This window comes from Bacillus rossius (genome assembly GCF_032445375.1).
Source record: "Bacillus rossius redtenbacheri isolate Brsri chromosome 4 unlocalized genomic scaffold, Brsri_v3 Brsri_v3_scf4_2, whole genome shotgun sequence".
Lineage (NCBI taxonomy): Eukaryota > Metazoa > Arthropoda > Insecta > Phasmatodea > Bacillidae > Bacillus > Bacillus rossius.
In genome coordinates this window covers 6920110-6938354 of record NW_026962011.1, presented here as the reverse complement: position 1 = coordinate 6938354, position 18245 = coordinate 6920110, and the positions used below count along the sequence as shown (strand labels likewise).

The following is an 18245-nucleotide window of genomic DNA, read 5'->3' as shown; positions in this document are numbered from 1 at the left end:
TGTTGTCAACAGAATATAAACACCACAAAATATTCCGTAACAGGAATATGGTCAACAAACAAAGAAAAACAAAAAAAAAGAACTAAGAGAACGAAAAAAAAACCCCCACAAATCATGACGACACAAAAATTTTGAACCCAAAAAAAATTCAGCACAATGGTTGAAACGAGACAAAAACACGACAAAACGAAAAGACGAAACAAACACAATAGTTTTCCAAAACAGAATAGAACGATAAAAAAACCCACAAATCATGACGACACAAAAATATTGATCCCAAAAAAAATTCAGCACAACAGTTGAAACGAGACAATAACACGACAAAACGAAAAGACGAAACAAACACAATAGTTTTTCCAAAACAGAAACAAGCGACGTTTCGGGAACTGGTATCTGCTCCCGTCCTCAGGCAGAGAAGCACATGGTACGAAAACACAGGAGCGACTGAGTAGGAGCTGGAAATATTAGGGTATTTATCAGAGAAAGGGCTACATCTTGCTCAGCCAAAAGATCACCCGCGCAACGGGTCCTTGAGATACCAGCTCTCATCGCAGTGGTTTTACTCACTCCAGACCACGAATTATGGTAATACTTTTCTTCGAGTGAAGTAACGCATTTGAAGAACGAATATATTTACAAATTATGCATAATCAAGTTAAATAGAATTTCTTAATTTTTTGGCTAACTTATTGGTTGCGATATGTACACTTTCAAAACTTTTTTTAATGACTAGTTACATTTTGTTTTAGTGAACCACTTTTCATATTTTGCCGCCCCCTGATATTTGCCGCCCGGGGCACATGCCCCCTATGCCCCCCCTTAGTTCCGGCCCGAAGTCAGTCAGCAGCATTCGAGAGCTTATGAGTTTAGTTAACCACGCTGGGTCCACGTAAGCAAGCTTGGCGCCCTCTCGGATAATTAATATCCAACAATCCACAACAGCATCCAGTAGGCTTACACCGGGTTTCAGCTACGAGACTGCAAGTGAAGCAAATAAAGTTAAAAATCTAAAAGAAAGTTTTATATGATTAACTTATTTGATTAGTTCGATCTACTAGTGACTAAATTTACATATATATGTATCTAGTGTATGTATGTATGTATGTATGTATGTATGTATGTATGTATGTATTGACACCTTCTGCCTTCTGCCAAGGTGATGTTGAGGGTGTGGAGTTGCTTCTGGGCGCCAACTAGCAATAATAGCTACGTGCTAGTGCGTAGCCGAGACTCTTAACTCAGGGCGTGACGTCGCCACGTGGCCGGCAGGCAGTAAGGGTCGTTCCGACAGAGTTACCCCCGGCTGTTTTAGCCACCAGGGACGCTATACTACGGGCGTTGTAAAAAATACGCGGGGGCTCAATTCAAAGTGATTTATTGTCAGGCACGCTATACATGCGCTGCGTCGTGCATGACCCGCTTACTGGGAGCCGCGCTCTACAGGACACGTTTCTGATGGGCTGTAAACTCACGCAATTCCGGTAGAAACGGCAAGGGCGGAGGTCGAGAGGCTCCGCGGGCGACTCGCGTCTCGTCTCCTTGGAGGGCGGTGATTAACTGGCGAGGGCTGTGACGTCCGCACGACTCTCCAGCCTCGCTCCCGCGAAAACGTGTCGTGTGCAAAAGTAATCCCGGGCCATGCACGCCGCCTGATCGCGCTAAGTCCAGAATTACAATTAATATTTAAACATAGTCATTACTTAATTAATATTGTTTTTTAGAGTGCTGAATGTTAATTTCAAAGTCAAGGTAATCAGGTCACCTAACGGTACCCCCGTGGTCGACTTTCGCGCGGGCGACAGTCGATTAGGCAGGGCAGCTTACGTTCGAGGCGTTGCACCACCCTGCACCCAGGTGCGTTCACGTCGCACACGCTCGGGGCGAGGTGGCGATGCGCCATAGCGGTCTGTGCGGATTCGAGGAGCACTAATGGTTGGCGTCAGTATGTATGTATATATGTATGAATTTATGTATGTATGTTTTTATATAGTATATTTAAGACTACTTTTAATATTACATTACAGTCTCGTTTGGAAAGAGAGACAATGATAGGAAAGAATTTTAATGAATTTTGTTTAAAATGAAATATTTATTTTATTAATTTAGTAATTTTCGTACTACGTAAGTAAGTTGTTTTTTAATATTATTGTTTTTGTCATAAAATAGTATGATTTTGCTTTCTCTTTGGGACTTGAAATGCTCTTTAATTTCGGATATCTCTAAGATCTGTAAATCATGCCGCGGTGAATTAAGTGACAGATAAAAGTAATTAGTTGTGTGGAATTAAATGAATAGTTGCAATGCTCGATAATTTTTAATGTGGGACGTGTTGATAAAGTGAGGTAAATTCTATTTATGACACTATACTTTTTACTTTGTTTTTAAATCCAATATTTATCACTTTTTTATTTGACGTAATGCTTAGTTATGATTTATGTCACTGTAATTATTTAAATATTTTTGATTAAAAAGCAACAACGCACATGAAAGTAATATTTATCACGTAAAACTATACTGTATTTGCCTGCTGGGTAGTATTCAGTTACAGTTTTTCTGTGAAAAGTTAATAAGAAATCAGAAAATATTGTTTTTATTATTATTATTACTGATGTTGAATACACTACTGCGAAGGGCTCTACGCAATATACTTAACGTGATATACAAAAAAAATTCATAGCCAATTACGCTCGACCCATCCGAGAGAGCGAGAAAAAAATTAGCAGGAGGGACAGGATTTACCAGTTGAAATATTTTTTACTTCCTATTGTATCATGAGCTTGATACCTTTCTTTTTTACAAAATCATTAGATAAAAGTTAGAAAGTGAAAAAAAATAAAGTTTTAAATTTTTATGTGAGCTTTTTTCGGATGCTCTTCTGTCATACATATTTACAGTCTTTTAAATGTTGCTAACCTTACCTAACCATCCATTCACTATAGTTCCAAATAAGTGTAAAAAAGTAATAGAAATAACTTAAATATTGTGGAAGTCAATACGTTATTTTCCAATAGTTAGAACGAGAGCACAAACTACAAACATGGTGCTAATGAGCAATGCTGTTTTACAGAATCATCAAGAATATGTAACTAGACAAGCCAAAGAATCATTTTAATTATGTTATTATTTTTTCACAGATAAATAAATTCTTCAATATAGGCATTGGCTTTATCTTAGCTTTGACATTCATTATATTTTCTTTTTGCTTTATTACAAGGAAACCTTGGATAAAGCTATATTTCTGTTTTATTAATTTTCTTCTACAAAACTCTACCAACCACCCTATTAAAAAAACCTTCAAGGAATTGTCAATATAGACTAATATTTTAAAACACCTTTTGTTTGATAAAGGTCACCAACACCATAACTTGAAATTGTAAAACTATAGAAAAAAAATTATTCCTGTGGATTCTTGTGATAGTTAATATTTATCATGAAAACTTATGAAATTCTCTATATTTTGTTTTAATTATTTTCTTTTTTAATGCATAGACTTCTATACCTATAACGTTTGCATCTTCAAAAGTTTTCAGAATACTTCGCTTCAAATATAGAGGTGGAAACGCAAGCCAAAAGATAGTTGAAAATTGCATTTCTACAGCATCTTCAAAAGTTTTCAGAATACTTCGCTTCAAATATAGAAGTTGAAATGCAAGCCAAAAGATAGTTGAAAATTGCATTTTTACATCTTTAGTATTTAAGTAATTCAAATGGATATTGTAAAAGTTGGTTACTAAACTTTTGTGTTGACGTCGGCCCAAAGGCCTCCTTAACTCTTACAGGCCTATATGTCACGCCAATGCCTTCTCCTGCCGAGTGGTGCTTCGTGGAAGTGTTTCTACTCGCCGAGGGTGCAGTGTAGACTTGTGTTTTCTTTTGCATGTACTTATTTTGTATTGTATTTCATTTTATATTAATTTGTTTTTATAGTTCATATTATTTTTTATTTATTTTATTCGTATTATTCACCGGGCGCCTAGGCCGTGGTTCTCCGCCTGTGGCCAATCCGCGCATTCCGCGGGCTCACAGAGGAGGGGAGTCAAGGTCGCGGCACGTGGGAGGGGAGTCGCGGTCGCGGCATGTGGGGGAGCAGTCGCGCTCGGGAGACGCAGGGAGGTGGACGCAGGGAGACGTCGCTCCACAGCTAGGCCATTTTAGTCGCGATTACAGTACGGGTGGGACGCCCCTTGCAGTGTGCGGGAAAATTAAAGCGCGCGGAACCGGGCATCGCCCTTATTGAGATTGCCACGGGCAGGACCGCGATAGCCCCATGTAATGGGTGTGTTTTATCGTACATAAAACCCGGAAACTTTCTGCTGACTTTTATTTCCTGAAGTCATCCTGGGCAGGCTAGATCCATTAGGCCACGAGGCATGAACCCTAATCTACCTCCCCTGAGCAGCCGGAGACGCGCCACTAATAACAGGGACTAGCCGCGGCCTTGTCAGTGTCTTGCATGATTTGTGTAGTATTTAAGCCTAGACTTAGTAAGTCTAATTTTACAGTAAACCCATTCCCACATAATTAAATTTGACAGACAAACTTTTGCTGCAGATTTATCATGTAAAAATAAGTTAAAAGGGTAAAATTTTTGTATCACATATCTAAGTCAATCCTTTGATCATAACAGCATGATTCTGAATACTTTGATCCTGTGGAACATGATGCTTGCTGTTTTAATTTACTACATGGAAAGATCCTGGATAGAACAAAAATTGTGATGTAATAATAAATAATAATTGTATCATCAAAATCAATCATATAAAATCATGCCATCAGGATCAAGGAATAAACTTGGATATGTTAATGTATTTCATTATGTTCCTATGCTCAAAAAATCCAAACTTTTTATTATTAAATGATTTTAAAACTGTTAAAAAAACACAATAGTACAGAATCTGTATAAGTTGTGGTCCAGGACAGTTGTCGCTCGATCGTCGTGCCATCAGGTCGTGTCTGAAAAAATGAAGTAAATCACGAGGCGGATAATTTCTTGTCATGGTCAGGGCCAAGATATATATTTCAATCTAAATTTAACTTTCGTAATGTTTAATTATAAAATGGACCGCAGGTGTCTGCACCGTTCCGTGGCGACGATAATTGCCAGCGAGACCACATCGATCTCGAATGATTTTTGTACTACGATTAAATATTAAAGGATGTAATTGACAATTTTTTAAAGTTTGTTCATGCGATTAACGAGCAACAGTGGAGATGTGTGGGAAAATCATCTGGAACAGGTATGTAAATGATGATCTGCATTTGGTTTTTGAAAACTAATAATAAAACAAATTACTGTTCAACAACCCTTTTATTTAAAAAAAAAAATTAGAAGAGAAACCTGCTCCATTTAATGAATAATTTATCCTAACTTTGGTGAAAATATTAACATCAAAAAAATTCTCACTCATTGCATCTTAACATTATCAAATTTTCAAGGCGATCAGGGAATTATCATTCTGGGTTTCCTAGCAAGTCAACTTGGAGTGTAACATGGTATTGATTGTATTTTTTTTATTTGTTACATTAATATTAACAGGGTGTCTACTGACCCTGAAAAACCTGGAAATATCAGGGAATTTTGTAATCAGGGAATAATCAGGGAAAAATCAGGGAATTTTTTTAAAAATCAGGGAATTTTTGTTTGGTAGGTTGTAGTTGGCAATACGTTTTTTGTTTATTGATCAGCTTGCATTGGCGTGGCATCATGTGTATCCCCTCCCATTTTTATTTTTGAATGGCAAATAACGAACAGTTCCCACGTCCAAATTCTTTTATTTACCATCGGATTCGGAAGTGGCATCAAATCACGTGATACAAACTGGTTCAAGATGGTCTGTTATCCTGCTGACGTGACGTGCTGCAGCATGTGCTTCCCACGTTCAGATTATACCGACAGGTGCATTTAATTTTAAGTATCTATGGATGCCCTCAACGTAAACTGGACATTTTTGTTAGCGTTGAAAATACATATCACAGACACTTTTGGTGAAGATTCACCATCTTTGCTAGAAATTGGTAGCTGTGGGCTTCATACGGTCCATGGTGCTTTCAAAACTGGAATTTCTGTTACACAATGGGACGTTTTTAGTTTTTTGAGGCACAGTTACTATTTGTTTAAGCACATATTTGCAAGGAGGGCAGATTACATTAGAATAACTGGATCAGAGCTTTTTCCCAAGAAATTTTGTGCAATCATATGGAATACTGCAGTTGCTGAGCGTGCCATGAAAACGTTACCCCACCTAAAGAAATTGGTTAGTGAAGTTTCTATTTCATCTCTCTCTTTCAGTGTAGTGAAATGTGCTCTTGAAGATAATCTTCTAAAAGTAAAATTGACATTCTTCCTTTTTTTGGCATCAGAGCTGGAATTGTTTCTCACAATGTTCCAAAGTGAAGCACCTATGGCACCTTTTCTCTATGATTCACTGGTTTTATTAGCTTTGGCAGGAAAATTTTGAAACCAGAAGTACTGAAGAGCTTTAGGGAGAAACGCAATGTATCTCCATTGGATGTAGATAACCAGGAAAATCTATTGACTGCTAACAATATCAAGTTGGGTTATGCAGTACGCCATGCCATCAAGAAAGAGAAAGTACAATGATAGGACTTGTCTAAAGGTTATGGTAAAAAAACTTCAAGACAAAAGTCCCCTGAAGTACAATCTTACCAAGGGAATTTCCTGCTTATGTCCGTCTGTGGCTTTAAATTCGGGTGTGAGGAAACAGCGTGTGAAGTACAGTTTAGAATGTTGTCTTCAAAACAGGTGGCTATCAGGACAAGAAGCTGATAACATTGAGTGATCATATCAGTTGGTATGTTCCTTGCCAGATTCTGCAGCACTGTTCTCGTCTTTTTCTCGAGAAGACGGGCGCCTTGATCACTTGTGGATGCTCATTCTTAAGGCATATACAGTAGCTTCCAAAACAGGCCTTCTAAAGTTTGTGAGGATGGTGTTGGTACTTTCCCATGGAAATGCATCATTGGAAAGAGGATTTTCAGTGAATTCTAATCAGCTGACTGAAAACTTGCAGGAAGAAATAAGAAATACTGATCGCACAAAGACAGATGTATGACTTTGTTCAACGTTCTGGAGGTGTAGAGCAGTATGTAAGAAATGCTAGTTGTAGGCGTAAGGAAGCCCTGCAAACAAAACAAAAAGAAAAGGAAGCTACAGACAAGAAGAAGGCAGAAAAAAGAAGAGTTGAAGAGGAGATCAAGGCATTGCAGTTGAAGAAGGCTCGAATGTTGGATTTGGCTCATTCTGAAGTAAGTGCAATAGACGCAAAAGTTGAGTCACTGCGAAATTGATGGGAGCTTCCTTTTACTAATTTTTTTTTTGCAAAAGGAAGTGTGTGAAATATTTGTAGCAGCATCTTTTATTTGCCATCAATTGAGTCACTTTGGCCACGTTTGGAAGAAGGTAATTTTTTTACTAATTTAAGTAAGTTGAAATACTTTGAAACCCGTCAATGTAATATTATGCAAATTTTTTCAGTTTCTTGGAATGTCATAATTGTGTTAAAGAAAACCTGGAAAAATTCAGTTTTAGACCTGGAAAACCTGGAAAAATCAGGGAATTTAATTTACTAGATCTGGTAGACACCCTGTATTAAAGAGGACAATTAAAACTGTTCAAAAAACACAATAGCACAGAATCTGTATAAGTTGTGGTCCAAGACACTAAATGGCTTGGATTAATTTAAACATTGAAGATTAAATTAAGAAATAAATCTGTAAACAATAAAAATAATTAAGCGTGGCAGTCTGCAATCCAAAGTGAGCTTAGAGGAAAGACAAAGTTTAAAATTACTTAATTGATGGTAGATGAGATCCTTGTCTTGGGGTGCGTTGAGCATCCTACCCCTGGTGGTGATATCAAGAGGCTAGGGCGGAGTGCTGCACACAATGGCCACAGGAAGGTGCCCACTACGAATTAAACGACCGTAATAAAGGGCAGTACTGTGTTCATAGGCTCCTATCATGAAGTCATTTAGTAGTTGAGGTAGGGCAAGTTGATTTCTTAAGCCAGTTGAATTTTTTCTTCTGTACCTCAGAGCATAATTTGGAACGTTTTTTTTATTTAAATTTGTCTTAAAAAAATTTGTTTGCTATGAAACATTGTATTTAATTCTCTCAAATAATTTTCATAGAATTTAGGGAGAGTTAAAGCCTAAGTCCAAGGCTTTATATAATATGAGCTAGACAAACTTAAGTTCAGTTACAGTGTTAAGTATCTGTGGCTGTAGGAAAGAGTCGTCCATTTGGAAGAAATCAATCATAACTTCCTTCTTGCGGGCCACACGCATGTGTTGGTTGATGAAAAAAATAACTGTATCATTTAAATAATGGTTTTCTTTACTCTCTTATAAAGTTGCTCAATCGTGACTCAGGCATGTTTTTTTTCCCCCCTTAAGTACAGAACTAAGGGTGGTGAGCCTAGAATTCTTAAAAAATTTCCTTAAATGTCATTGTCAAATGTTTTACATTTTCATTGTAATGTATCTATACAGTAGTACTCTATTTTTATAAAAATTTTGTTTCAGGTCTGCCTTGTTGATCCAGAAATGGCAAATAAATCAGATAAAATGCCAGTAACTGATACTGACAGTAAAAGTTCAGCTTATTCTGAAGATGGTAAGACCTTTGTACTAGAAATGAATTATTTTGAATCCTATTGTTAATTATGTAGAGTATCAAAATATTTTTTTTATATAATTTTGAGTTTACATGTTTAGTAACAAAATTAAACATTTTTTCTCTAGATGATAACTTTTCGTGGCAGGATTACTTGGCTGCTACAAATTCAGTGGAAATCCCACATTCGCTTTTCACTCATGTAAGTAAATTTTTCATTCATGATTACCTTTTTAAAATTTAGTTATTTATAGTGTTATATTTGAAATAATGAATTGTAAATAATCTTTGCAGCCTGACAAATTAAATTCCTAAAAAAAATAAAGTATCAGGCCATTAGAATGATGTGTGTGCTAAAGGTTTTTAATAATGATGATGCTTGTGGTATACATACAGGAAAAACTTTGCCAAGTCTGTCATATATAACTTTTAATGGGTGTGAGTGAATTTTGATTTAGTACAGTAATACAAAATGGCAATTTGATATACCTTAAAAGGCAATTTGATATACCTTAAAAAAATGATTACAAGAAAAAAATATGTTAATTCTGCAACAGGGTTGTATCATTGTAAATGCTAGGCTCTGAGAACAAATTATTATTTTACTATTTTGTTTATTCCATTTGTGATTTTTTGCTAGTGGTATTAATTTATTGTTCAGCTTATTTGTCTTCTCCACTCAGCTGGGAGGTATCATATAGAATTTGATTAATACAATTATTGAAGGCCTAACTATAGCATTTACGAAATTTAAGTAAATTAATGGTTGCATAAAATATTTGACAAACATAGCTATATTTATGTCTAATAGAAACAGCATAAGAAAATGTCTACAAGTGTTTGTGGATATTTTATTTTCATGGTAGTCTATGAATATGCCTAATATTTTCTCATGATTTTTTTCAATAAATAAGATATATGTTTGGTAGCCTACTGCACAAGACATAACCTAACTTAAAAAAATGTTATCATGTTCGTGTCTCAGTTTGAAAGGATTTAAATAAAAATAAAAACGGTATAAACCTAAGGGAATCAGTTTGTCTTTGTACTAGTATAGGTTGTAAATGAGTGCGTTGAAAATACAGAAATTGGGATGGTTACAATACTTGAGGGTGATGCGAGTGTACTCGGAACTCGCAGGTAGAGCTGAGCCTGCAGAGCGAGCTGCAGGAAGGCATGCTGCTGGAGGTGGCTCACCGCAACGACCCCTCCCGCTACTGGGTGGCCTCCATAGTGATGGCTTGCGGCCCGCTGCTCAGCCTGAGGTACGTGGGCGGCGACAAGGGCCAGGACTTCTGGTGCGACGTGTCCAAGGTGCCCGTTCACCCTCTGGGCTGGTGCCACCAGAACGGCCTCACCCTCACCCCGCCCGACCCGCTGGTGGCCGGCCTGGCCGATCCCCGCGGCACCCTGGAGGAGGCCGTCAAGCGGGCCCAGTCCGTCCCGCAGCACGTCATCAGCGGCGTACGTTTATACTTGCTTCACGCTGTTGGTATGGCATGTGGGATGAATGTTTCATTGTCATCGGGGTTGAGCATTGACCAAGTGTGCAGGGGAATACCCAGATAAACATGTGCTGGCTCATGCAAGTGTTGGCCATGTTTCATATCTGCAGAAAATCGGATCTGACCTAGCCGGGATTTTTTACGTGGGTTGCCACAGTGGGAGACCTTATGGTCTGACCACACAACCACAGTGAGCTCCAAAGGCACTTGGAGTTAAGTTGCCTATTGAGGGTGGACCATCACCTTGCAGGTAGCAACCTGTTTATTTATCTTGGATTTACGTGTCATTGACTATGAGGTCATAGAGATTGACACATGAAATGCAAGGCAGAGAATTCAGGGAAGTGGTTGGTCTATTGTAAGGAACCATCCAAAAATTTGCTTGAAGTAAGTTAGGGAAACCATGGAAAACCAAGATTTCAACCTAGATTCTCCTGAATGTTAGTCCTGGCCCAACTCGCTCTGTGACTAACTTTTTAATTGGAAATTAAATATCTTAGCTTTTGAGTTGAGCCGTGTGGAAGTGGTAGATTGTACCGATGTTTGGCTACAAAATTTGCCTTCCAAAAATTATATTTTCCAGCATCATTCATTATGATGCAAGTTTTTTATTATGTAAACTAACTCATAGTCAGGGCGGGTGTTTTGAGGCGTAGTTCACGGAAGAGAACCTCTACTGAAAGTAAACAATTATGAGTCTTAATTTAATATGGTGTTATAAGTGATACTATTTCCCATTTAACATTTAGTATCTTGTATCACCGTGGATGCTATTTGTCCATCTAATACTAGTTGATTTTTCAACTTTACAGAATGGAATCACACCAGTGGAAAGGATAAAGCAAGGAATGAAGCTGGAAGTTCAAGATAAGAAAGATCCATATAAGCTGTGGATGGCCACTGTAAGTAAAAATTCAATGTAACACAATGTTTTATACATATAATATAATTTTAAGTGTGTTTTATTTTAGCGTCTTTTTTCATTGTGGTATCACTGTATCAAATATTCTTAGATGGAGTAAAAATATTATGATTTTATTATCAGCAGAATATTTTTAGGTTTGAAGAATTTGGTGTTCTTATTTTTGCGTTTCTGTATACAATCAAGATAATATATAGGTATAAAAAATTTATGCTAAAATGTTTCAGATTGATTTCAACATTTATACCAAATGATATAGAGAGAATGTTTATTTATTAATAATTTATACAGTTAAAAATTAACTAACATAATATTGTTAGTTTATTCAATAAAAAATTCTTTAATTATTTTTTGGTGTTTTTTAGTCTTGGCTCAGTGTCCCATTGGCAGGGCTTTCAGCAACCACTAATTACTGTATCACTTTTTTATGTTATTAGTACTTGTTTCAAATTGAGTGTTTTGTCACTACTGGATATGTAATATAACTAATGTTGTTAAGTACTTTAGGTAGCTGTTGTAAGGACTATTTTTATAAATATAATTATTGTCATGTAGAAAATATATAATATAATAAAGGTAACTGTCAGTTAAACTATTAACTTTATGTACTATTCAAAAAATTGTAAGTTTATGAGTTGGCAATATTATTACGGCCGTCGACTTACTATTATCTGTGTCGACCGTAAAGATGGAAATGAAGGGAATATGTACATGAAATGTTGATAGTGAAATGAATCATGAAGGATGATGGGGAAAGGGAATGGAAGTGAATCTACCGGGATCGTCTGTGTTCCTGAAATCGTGACGGCCCTGTCATGAGTATCAGGTTCTGGGGGCGGTACCACCACTCGTGTTTTTCCTTAAACAGTCCTTAAGGTAGGGTGATGAGTCCCTAATTGCAAAACATTTTAAATAAAGAGGTTAAGGGTGAACGTTTTCACAAGAACATGTTTATTTCCGCAGTTTCCATTAACAAGTTATTCAACACATATATAATTCTCTACTTTCTGTGTCTTTATAATTACAATTTGTAACATTCTATTACTAACACATAAATTACTGAACCATAGTCATGCCTATCAGGGATACTGTCGTTAATAAATAAACCGTGCTGTCGGCCATTTCCTATAGCTTATTCTTGACCTCATTTGTCTCTTACTGTTTTGTGCAGTTACCAACTGTTGCAGACTAATTTCTCCCAAGTTACGTGACGGGTTTAAATTAATTTATTATTCATAATGTCTACCGCGTGATTGTTAACGTGCGTATTCTTAGTTTTTGAAATGAGAGAGAGAGATATTGAATATTACCAGATACATGGGCATAAGGCTGTTGTGCTGCTGTCTAGTGTTGAACCATCGTCACATCGTGGCTGATCACTCACCAATCGTCATCTCAGAGGTGGAGTAGCGTGGCTTCCAACTGACTCTGTGACTCTGACTTCTTGAATAAAATCTCCCCGTTTAAGAAGCCCGTCATGACCCTGTTTGCGTCTGTTGTTAATAACAAAAACAGTTCCGCTTCGGTGCCGCTTCTGACGTCATTACACACTCCCTCTCCTTCCCTGTGCCTATGACCGAGTTTCGCTGCGCTGTGACCAAGGTCGCGCCAGCTGAGCGCGAGTGGCAACCCCCCTGTTTGTTTCCACGGCCGTGTTATGCTAGCATTAGCAAACATTCCCCCAACTCCCGCTTCACCTGTCCTTCAATGTTTCCTGCAGCGTTTGTCATTTCCTCATCGTGTCCCGCTGTTCCTGATCGTCTGGCTAGCTATTAAAAAAACAAAAAAGCTTTCCCTGGTATCCTACAGTATTTTCGGCCGTTACAATATCATAGAGCAATACTGGCTGTGAGAAGTATGTTATGAATTTTACAGTAAGTATAAATAAAACCTGTAGGTTCATATCTTCTACGTATTTCGGTGAACCATTGAAAGATTAATATTTACACTTTACTCACTTTTATTTCTGCAGTCATGGATAATACTATTTTCAAACCTTCAAGCATATACCATTCCTAACAGTTAATAGATTTCATACTTCGAAGTAAATAATATCAAAGGCAATAAAAAAAATTTTTGTGTGAGACACTTTTGTCCCACATTTGTCATTCACAAGAATGGTTACATGTGACATTTTAGGTAATGATAACAGCTTTACAGACTCCTCTGTTGTGTTACAGGTTGTTGAGAATGTTGGTGGACGATTGCTGTTACATTATATAACACCTGGAACTCCAGTGCCAGATTTCTGGTTGTTTTATACGTCAAGGAGGCTGTTCCATTTGGGCTGGGCAGAGCAGCAAGGTACTGATGCATCTGATATTTAAATATGTATGCAAGAACTTACTGTTTTTTGTCTCATTCCCATTTGTGCGTGTATGCTGTTTGAGTTGGGACATGTCAAATCAGTTACCTCAGTACGACCAAAGGAAAGGGTAGGGAATGCAAAACTGCAGTGTGACCTTGAGAGATAAGATAATTACTCACACAGGAGAACCAGCTCTGCAAACTACTGGTCCAGGAAGGAGACCTAAACCGAACTCCTTCCAACTCTCATCTTGGATGTAGAGGTCTTGTCAGTCCACACAGGGCCAATGATACAGACAGAGACTGATGTTTGTTTACCCATGGTTCTCACTGGAGGAGAGCCAAAGGGTCAATTTGGGGGAAAAAACGGTGAACAATTTGTGGCCCACTCGGAAATAGCACTAGGAAACCAGCCCAAAAACTATGTTGGGAAGAAGGAAAATTTTATACTTCATTCCCTTGGAACTTTTTTGGAATGAGTGACCCATCAGGAAGTCACAAGTCATGTAGTTGCTGGGATTTTAAGATATGTGTCTATACTTGTAAGAAAATACTAGTTTTAGTAGTATTTTTATACTTATGTACATATATTAAAGTACAGTAAGGTCTCGATTGAAGGACAGTTCATGTTCCTGGAAATTATCCGTTGAGCAAAAGTCTATTAATTAAGTCATGTTTCCCCTTAAGGAAAAATGTTATGTCCCGGGTTAAGATCTGACGCCTGCCCGCCCTTCCTATATTAAATATCACGTTACTTTACGTTATAATTAAACTCAAAACGAGTTTTAATAAGCTCAGAAGCAATTCAGGGAAAAAGGTATTTCGGCAGTAGGAATACTCACGTAATATGCGGCGACGAATCTGTGCGACGTCGTAGGTTATAAACAAAGCGAGGAACAATAGTATAATTCATTAAAGCAACCAACCATCTTCACCCTTTATTTTTTACGTTGTTATAACCACACATATTAATGTACTTAAGAATATAATTGTAAATATGGACGAGTTATGTACACAAATGTATATTTTTCTCTTGCCACAGCTAAACATGTACATTGTGACGCCATCTTGTGACCGGCGAACTACCAACTATATTTATATTTTATAAAAGTATAAAATTAACTAATTAAGTTGTGAAAGCAAGTTTAAATACTTTTTAATACCTAGGATTGAATATATATGTATGTACATATAATTATTTATGCCACGTTTATCTTTTCTTTTTAATTATTAATATCTAGTTTATACTTCCACCACCAGGGCAGGGAAATTTCGGCGAGAGTTATGCGCGCGCATCTCATCCCTTCCAAAGAGGAGTTAGTTCGCCCCTCCCTTCCTTTCTTCGTTCCCGCGCATTTCTCCCTATATAAAGGCGAGGTCATCCACCTGAAGTCAGTTGATCGGCCCGACGGTCAGTGAGGCTGGAATCCGCCCACTGACCATAGGACGATCATAGGGGGAGCAGCAGAACAACTGGCTATCCGTTTTCTGCTGCTCGCACCCCTCCTTCGCGAGTCAGGACATCCGAGGACCTATCTCGGCCTAGGGAATTCCCCCCCCCCCCCCCTTTCTTGACGATAGGGTGTACTGTGTATAAATTCTGTGTATGTAGTGAAAGCCGACGCAGGCGACCAATTGCACTGTTTGGACACTCTGGTCAATTAAAAAGTTCCTTGTAAAATACCGTCATTTTCAATGAATAGTCTAGCCCCATCCCTTACCCCACTAGCTATTCGCCTACACCAGCCAACTGCAAATCCTGCCGCAAGACCAGTTCGACCTCCTCCACCCCTGCTGGCTCACTGTCAAGAGGGCTCGGTGCGAGAGGGGTGCAAGAGAAGAGGAGATCAAATTCTTTGGCGCACCACCGCGGGGCCCGTTGATTGTTCTACAATACCCGTGAAAACCCATTGCAAGCTCTACCAGACGGACTAGCCAGCAACCACTGGAATGGACCCCTGCCACCACTTGCAGCTCATAGAAGACTTAACCAACAACAGCAGGCACACCATGGCCCACACCAGGAACAGCAGCGAGCAGGCAAGTGCTCCTGACCTTCCTACCATCAGGGATTCTCGAGAAGCAGACCCAGACAGCGGAGGGGAACAGCCTCCCCTCCTGGCACCCAACAATTCACCTACCTGTACATACCCAACGACGGCGGACGCAGCCCATCGACTCTGCGCTGTAGAAGACTGCCCTGGCACCGAAATCCACCAGATCAGCTGTGCTCACTGTGGACTCCTGTTCCATCACTCTTGTCTGGGATGGCCAGACGAGCCCCGAGATCACGCCGGACTGGAGTATCGATGCCCCGCATGCCAGCAGAGACAATCCTGCTGCAGCCTGGACCAATGCCCTGGGCAAGGTCGCTACCGAATTCAGTTTGATTACTGCCAACGGCTGTTCCTCAACCTATGTCTGGGGTGGCCAGACACCATCCACAGCCTGGAAGGTATGACCTATCGCTGCCCTCCATGCCGAATGGTCCACGCAGCCTCTCACCAGGATCACAGACCCCCGGGACCATCACGGGCACAATGGGGAGGACCTGAACATCTCGCACTTCCGGAGTTTCATGGGAAACCGCATGAAGATCCACAAATATTCCTGGCCGAATGTGAGAAAGAATTTCAAGCAAATCACTTACCACCAGGACACTGGACACAGAAAGCTCGGCGACAACTCCATGGACCAGCCATCCAATGGTGGGATAAGTACGGAGAATTCATCACTACCTGGCAGCAATTCAGGACACGACTTCAGAGGCAGTTCTCCGGACCTGATGTGGTAACCCAGCTTACCCTGGACCTATACAGTATCCGCCAGACCCCAGATATAGATGTTGAAACATTCATCAGAAGGAAGGCTCAAATATACAAAAGAGTGTTTCCACATGGGACGGAAGAAGCCTGTATCAGCACTATCCTAGGACTTATGGATGCCCCAATACGATCATTCCTTCGGATACCCAAGGCACAGAACCTAGAGGAGCTCATCGAGAGAGCTAAGGAGATCGAAAACGATCACAAGGCGACCCATCGCAACCATGGCAATCGGGGACCCTGTTATACAGAAGGTAAACCCAGGGAATCTAAGCCAGCAATCCCACCCAATAAAATGGAACTACCCCAATGCTGGTACTGCCCCAAATGCCACCTACATCGAGACTGCCCTATTTATCACCAGAGAATCAACGCCAAGATAGCGCAACAACAATGGCAGCGACCAGAAACCACCGAGTTTGCTAAACTACAGGGAAACAGGAACGCCGGGAAGTTCAACGGGCCGCCACCCGCGGCACAAAACCCCAGGCCCTCAGTTTAAAGGAAGAACAGGTGGAAAACCTAGCCTACTATCCACCACGAATATTAGTTCAAGTAGGAACCCACGAAGCTATGGCCACATTGGATACAGCTGCGACAGCAAATTTCATCAACCCAACCTTACTACCACCTGATATTCAGCAGATCTACTCACCACCACAAGGACGGGTAGGCCTAGCACGAAAAGGCACATATCTACCAATCCAAGGAATAGTCCAGATACCACTAACCAACCACAGCAGCTGGGACTAGTGAAGTGAAATTCTTCCTAGCCAGAGACCTTGAAGAACCCATCATCCTAGGACAACCCTGGCTACTGGAACAACACTGCATCCTGGACTATCTTGAAAGGAGAATCTACCTTGGGAACACAAAGAGATATGCTATCAACTGGGAAACACCGCAAGACCCAGCACCCCTCCAACCCCTGACAGAGGGCGAAATAACACACCAGTTAAAACCAGACCAAGTACCTCAACTCTTGAGTCTCATCAACAATCACATTAAGGTATTCAAAGTCAGAGAGCGGCTCCAGCAAACCAGCTCAACAGAACATCAGATTCACCTCAACAGCCCAACACCAGTTTACGACCGGCCAAGCCTACCATCTGTACAGAAACAGCAAATCATACGAGAGCAAGTCGAGGAGATGAAGAGGCAAGGAATAATAGAACCCACCAACTCTGCCTACAACTCTCGAATCGTGCTGGTTCCTAAGAAGGGTGGGGAGCTGCGATTTTGTGTAGACTACTCTCGCCTCAATAAAATCACCCAGATGGTCGCACCTCCAACCATTCACGTCCAGCATACCCTCAAAGAGCTAGGACAAGCAAAAATCTTCTCTACCCTCGACATGCAAAGCGGTTACTGGCAGATTCCAGTTCATGAAGACGCCAGGCACCTCACCGCCTTCACCACGCCTGACGGAGAACAGTTGCAATTTCGTGTAATGCCTTTTGGGTTGAAAAATGCACCGGCAACCTACCAAAGAATGATGAACACCACTATCCTTGCCGGATACATAGGTAAATTCTGCATTGCCTACCTCGATGATATCATCATATACTCTCGCGATTGGGAAGAACACCAAAGGCACCTACATCTGGTACTGGAACGCCTGGCAATCCATAGACTTACCGCCCGCCTACCGAAATGTCACTTTGGGCAAGAAACTATCGAGTACCTGGGACACCTTATCACACCTCAGGGAAATCAAGCACGACCAGAACAAATCCAGGCAATTCAAGAAGCACCCATACCTGGGAACCGGAAGCAGCTTCGACGCTTCCTAGGCCTATGCAACTGGTTGAGGGAATACATCCCAAATGTAGCTCCCAACATGGGAACTCTGACCACCCTGCTCTCCAAAAACCAGCGTTGGAAGTGGACGCCCCAACACCAGAAGGCATTCCAGCAGCTTAAAGAAAAGTTCCAGCAACCAACCCAGCTACACCGGCCAACACCAGAAATACCTCTAAAACTTCAAACAGATGCCAGCCAGAGGGGACTTGGAGCAGTCCTATACCAAGAAGGACCCTACCAGGCCTCCAC

At 40.1% G+C, this 18245-nt stretch overlaps 1 protein-coding gene across 2 annotated transcripts in view; it reads left to right on the top strand.

Moving 5' to 3' along the window:
• The first annotated feature begins 2194 nt into the window (after positions 1-2194).
• The window catches only part of LOC134542405 (scm-like with four MBT domains protein 1), a 60504-nt gene continuing 44453 nt past the window's right edge, over positions 2195-18245 (top strand). For both annotated transcript variants that reach the window (XM_063386614.1, XM_063386613.1), the window contains exons 1-6: positions 2195-2342; positions 8544-8634; positions 8763-8836; positions 9775-10098; positions 10952-11041; positions 13242-13365. In XM_063386614.1, the coding sequence (XP_063242684.1) occupies positions 8565-8634; positions 8763-8836; positions 9775-10098; positions 10952-11041; positions 13242-13365 (682 nt within the window). In that variant the 5' untranslated portion in view covers positions 2195-2342; positions 8544-8564. The remainder of the gene's footprint in view (positions 2343-8543; positions 8635-8762; positions 8837-9774; positions 10099-10951; positions 11042-13241; positions 13366-18245) is intronic.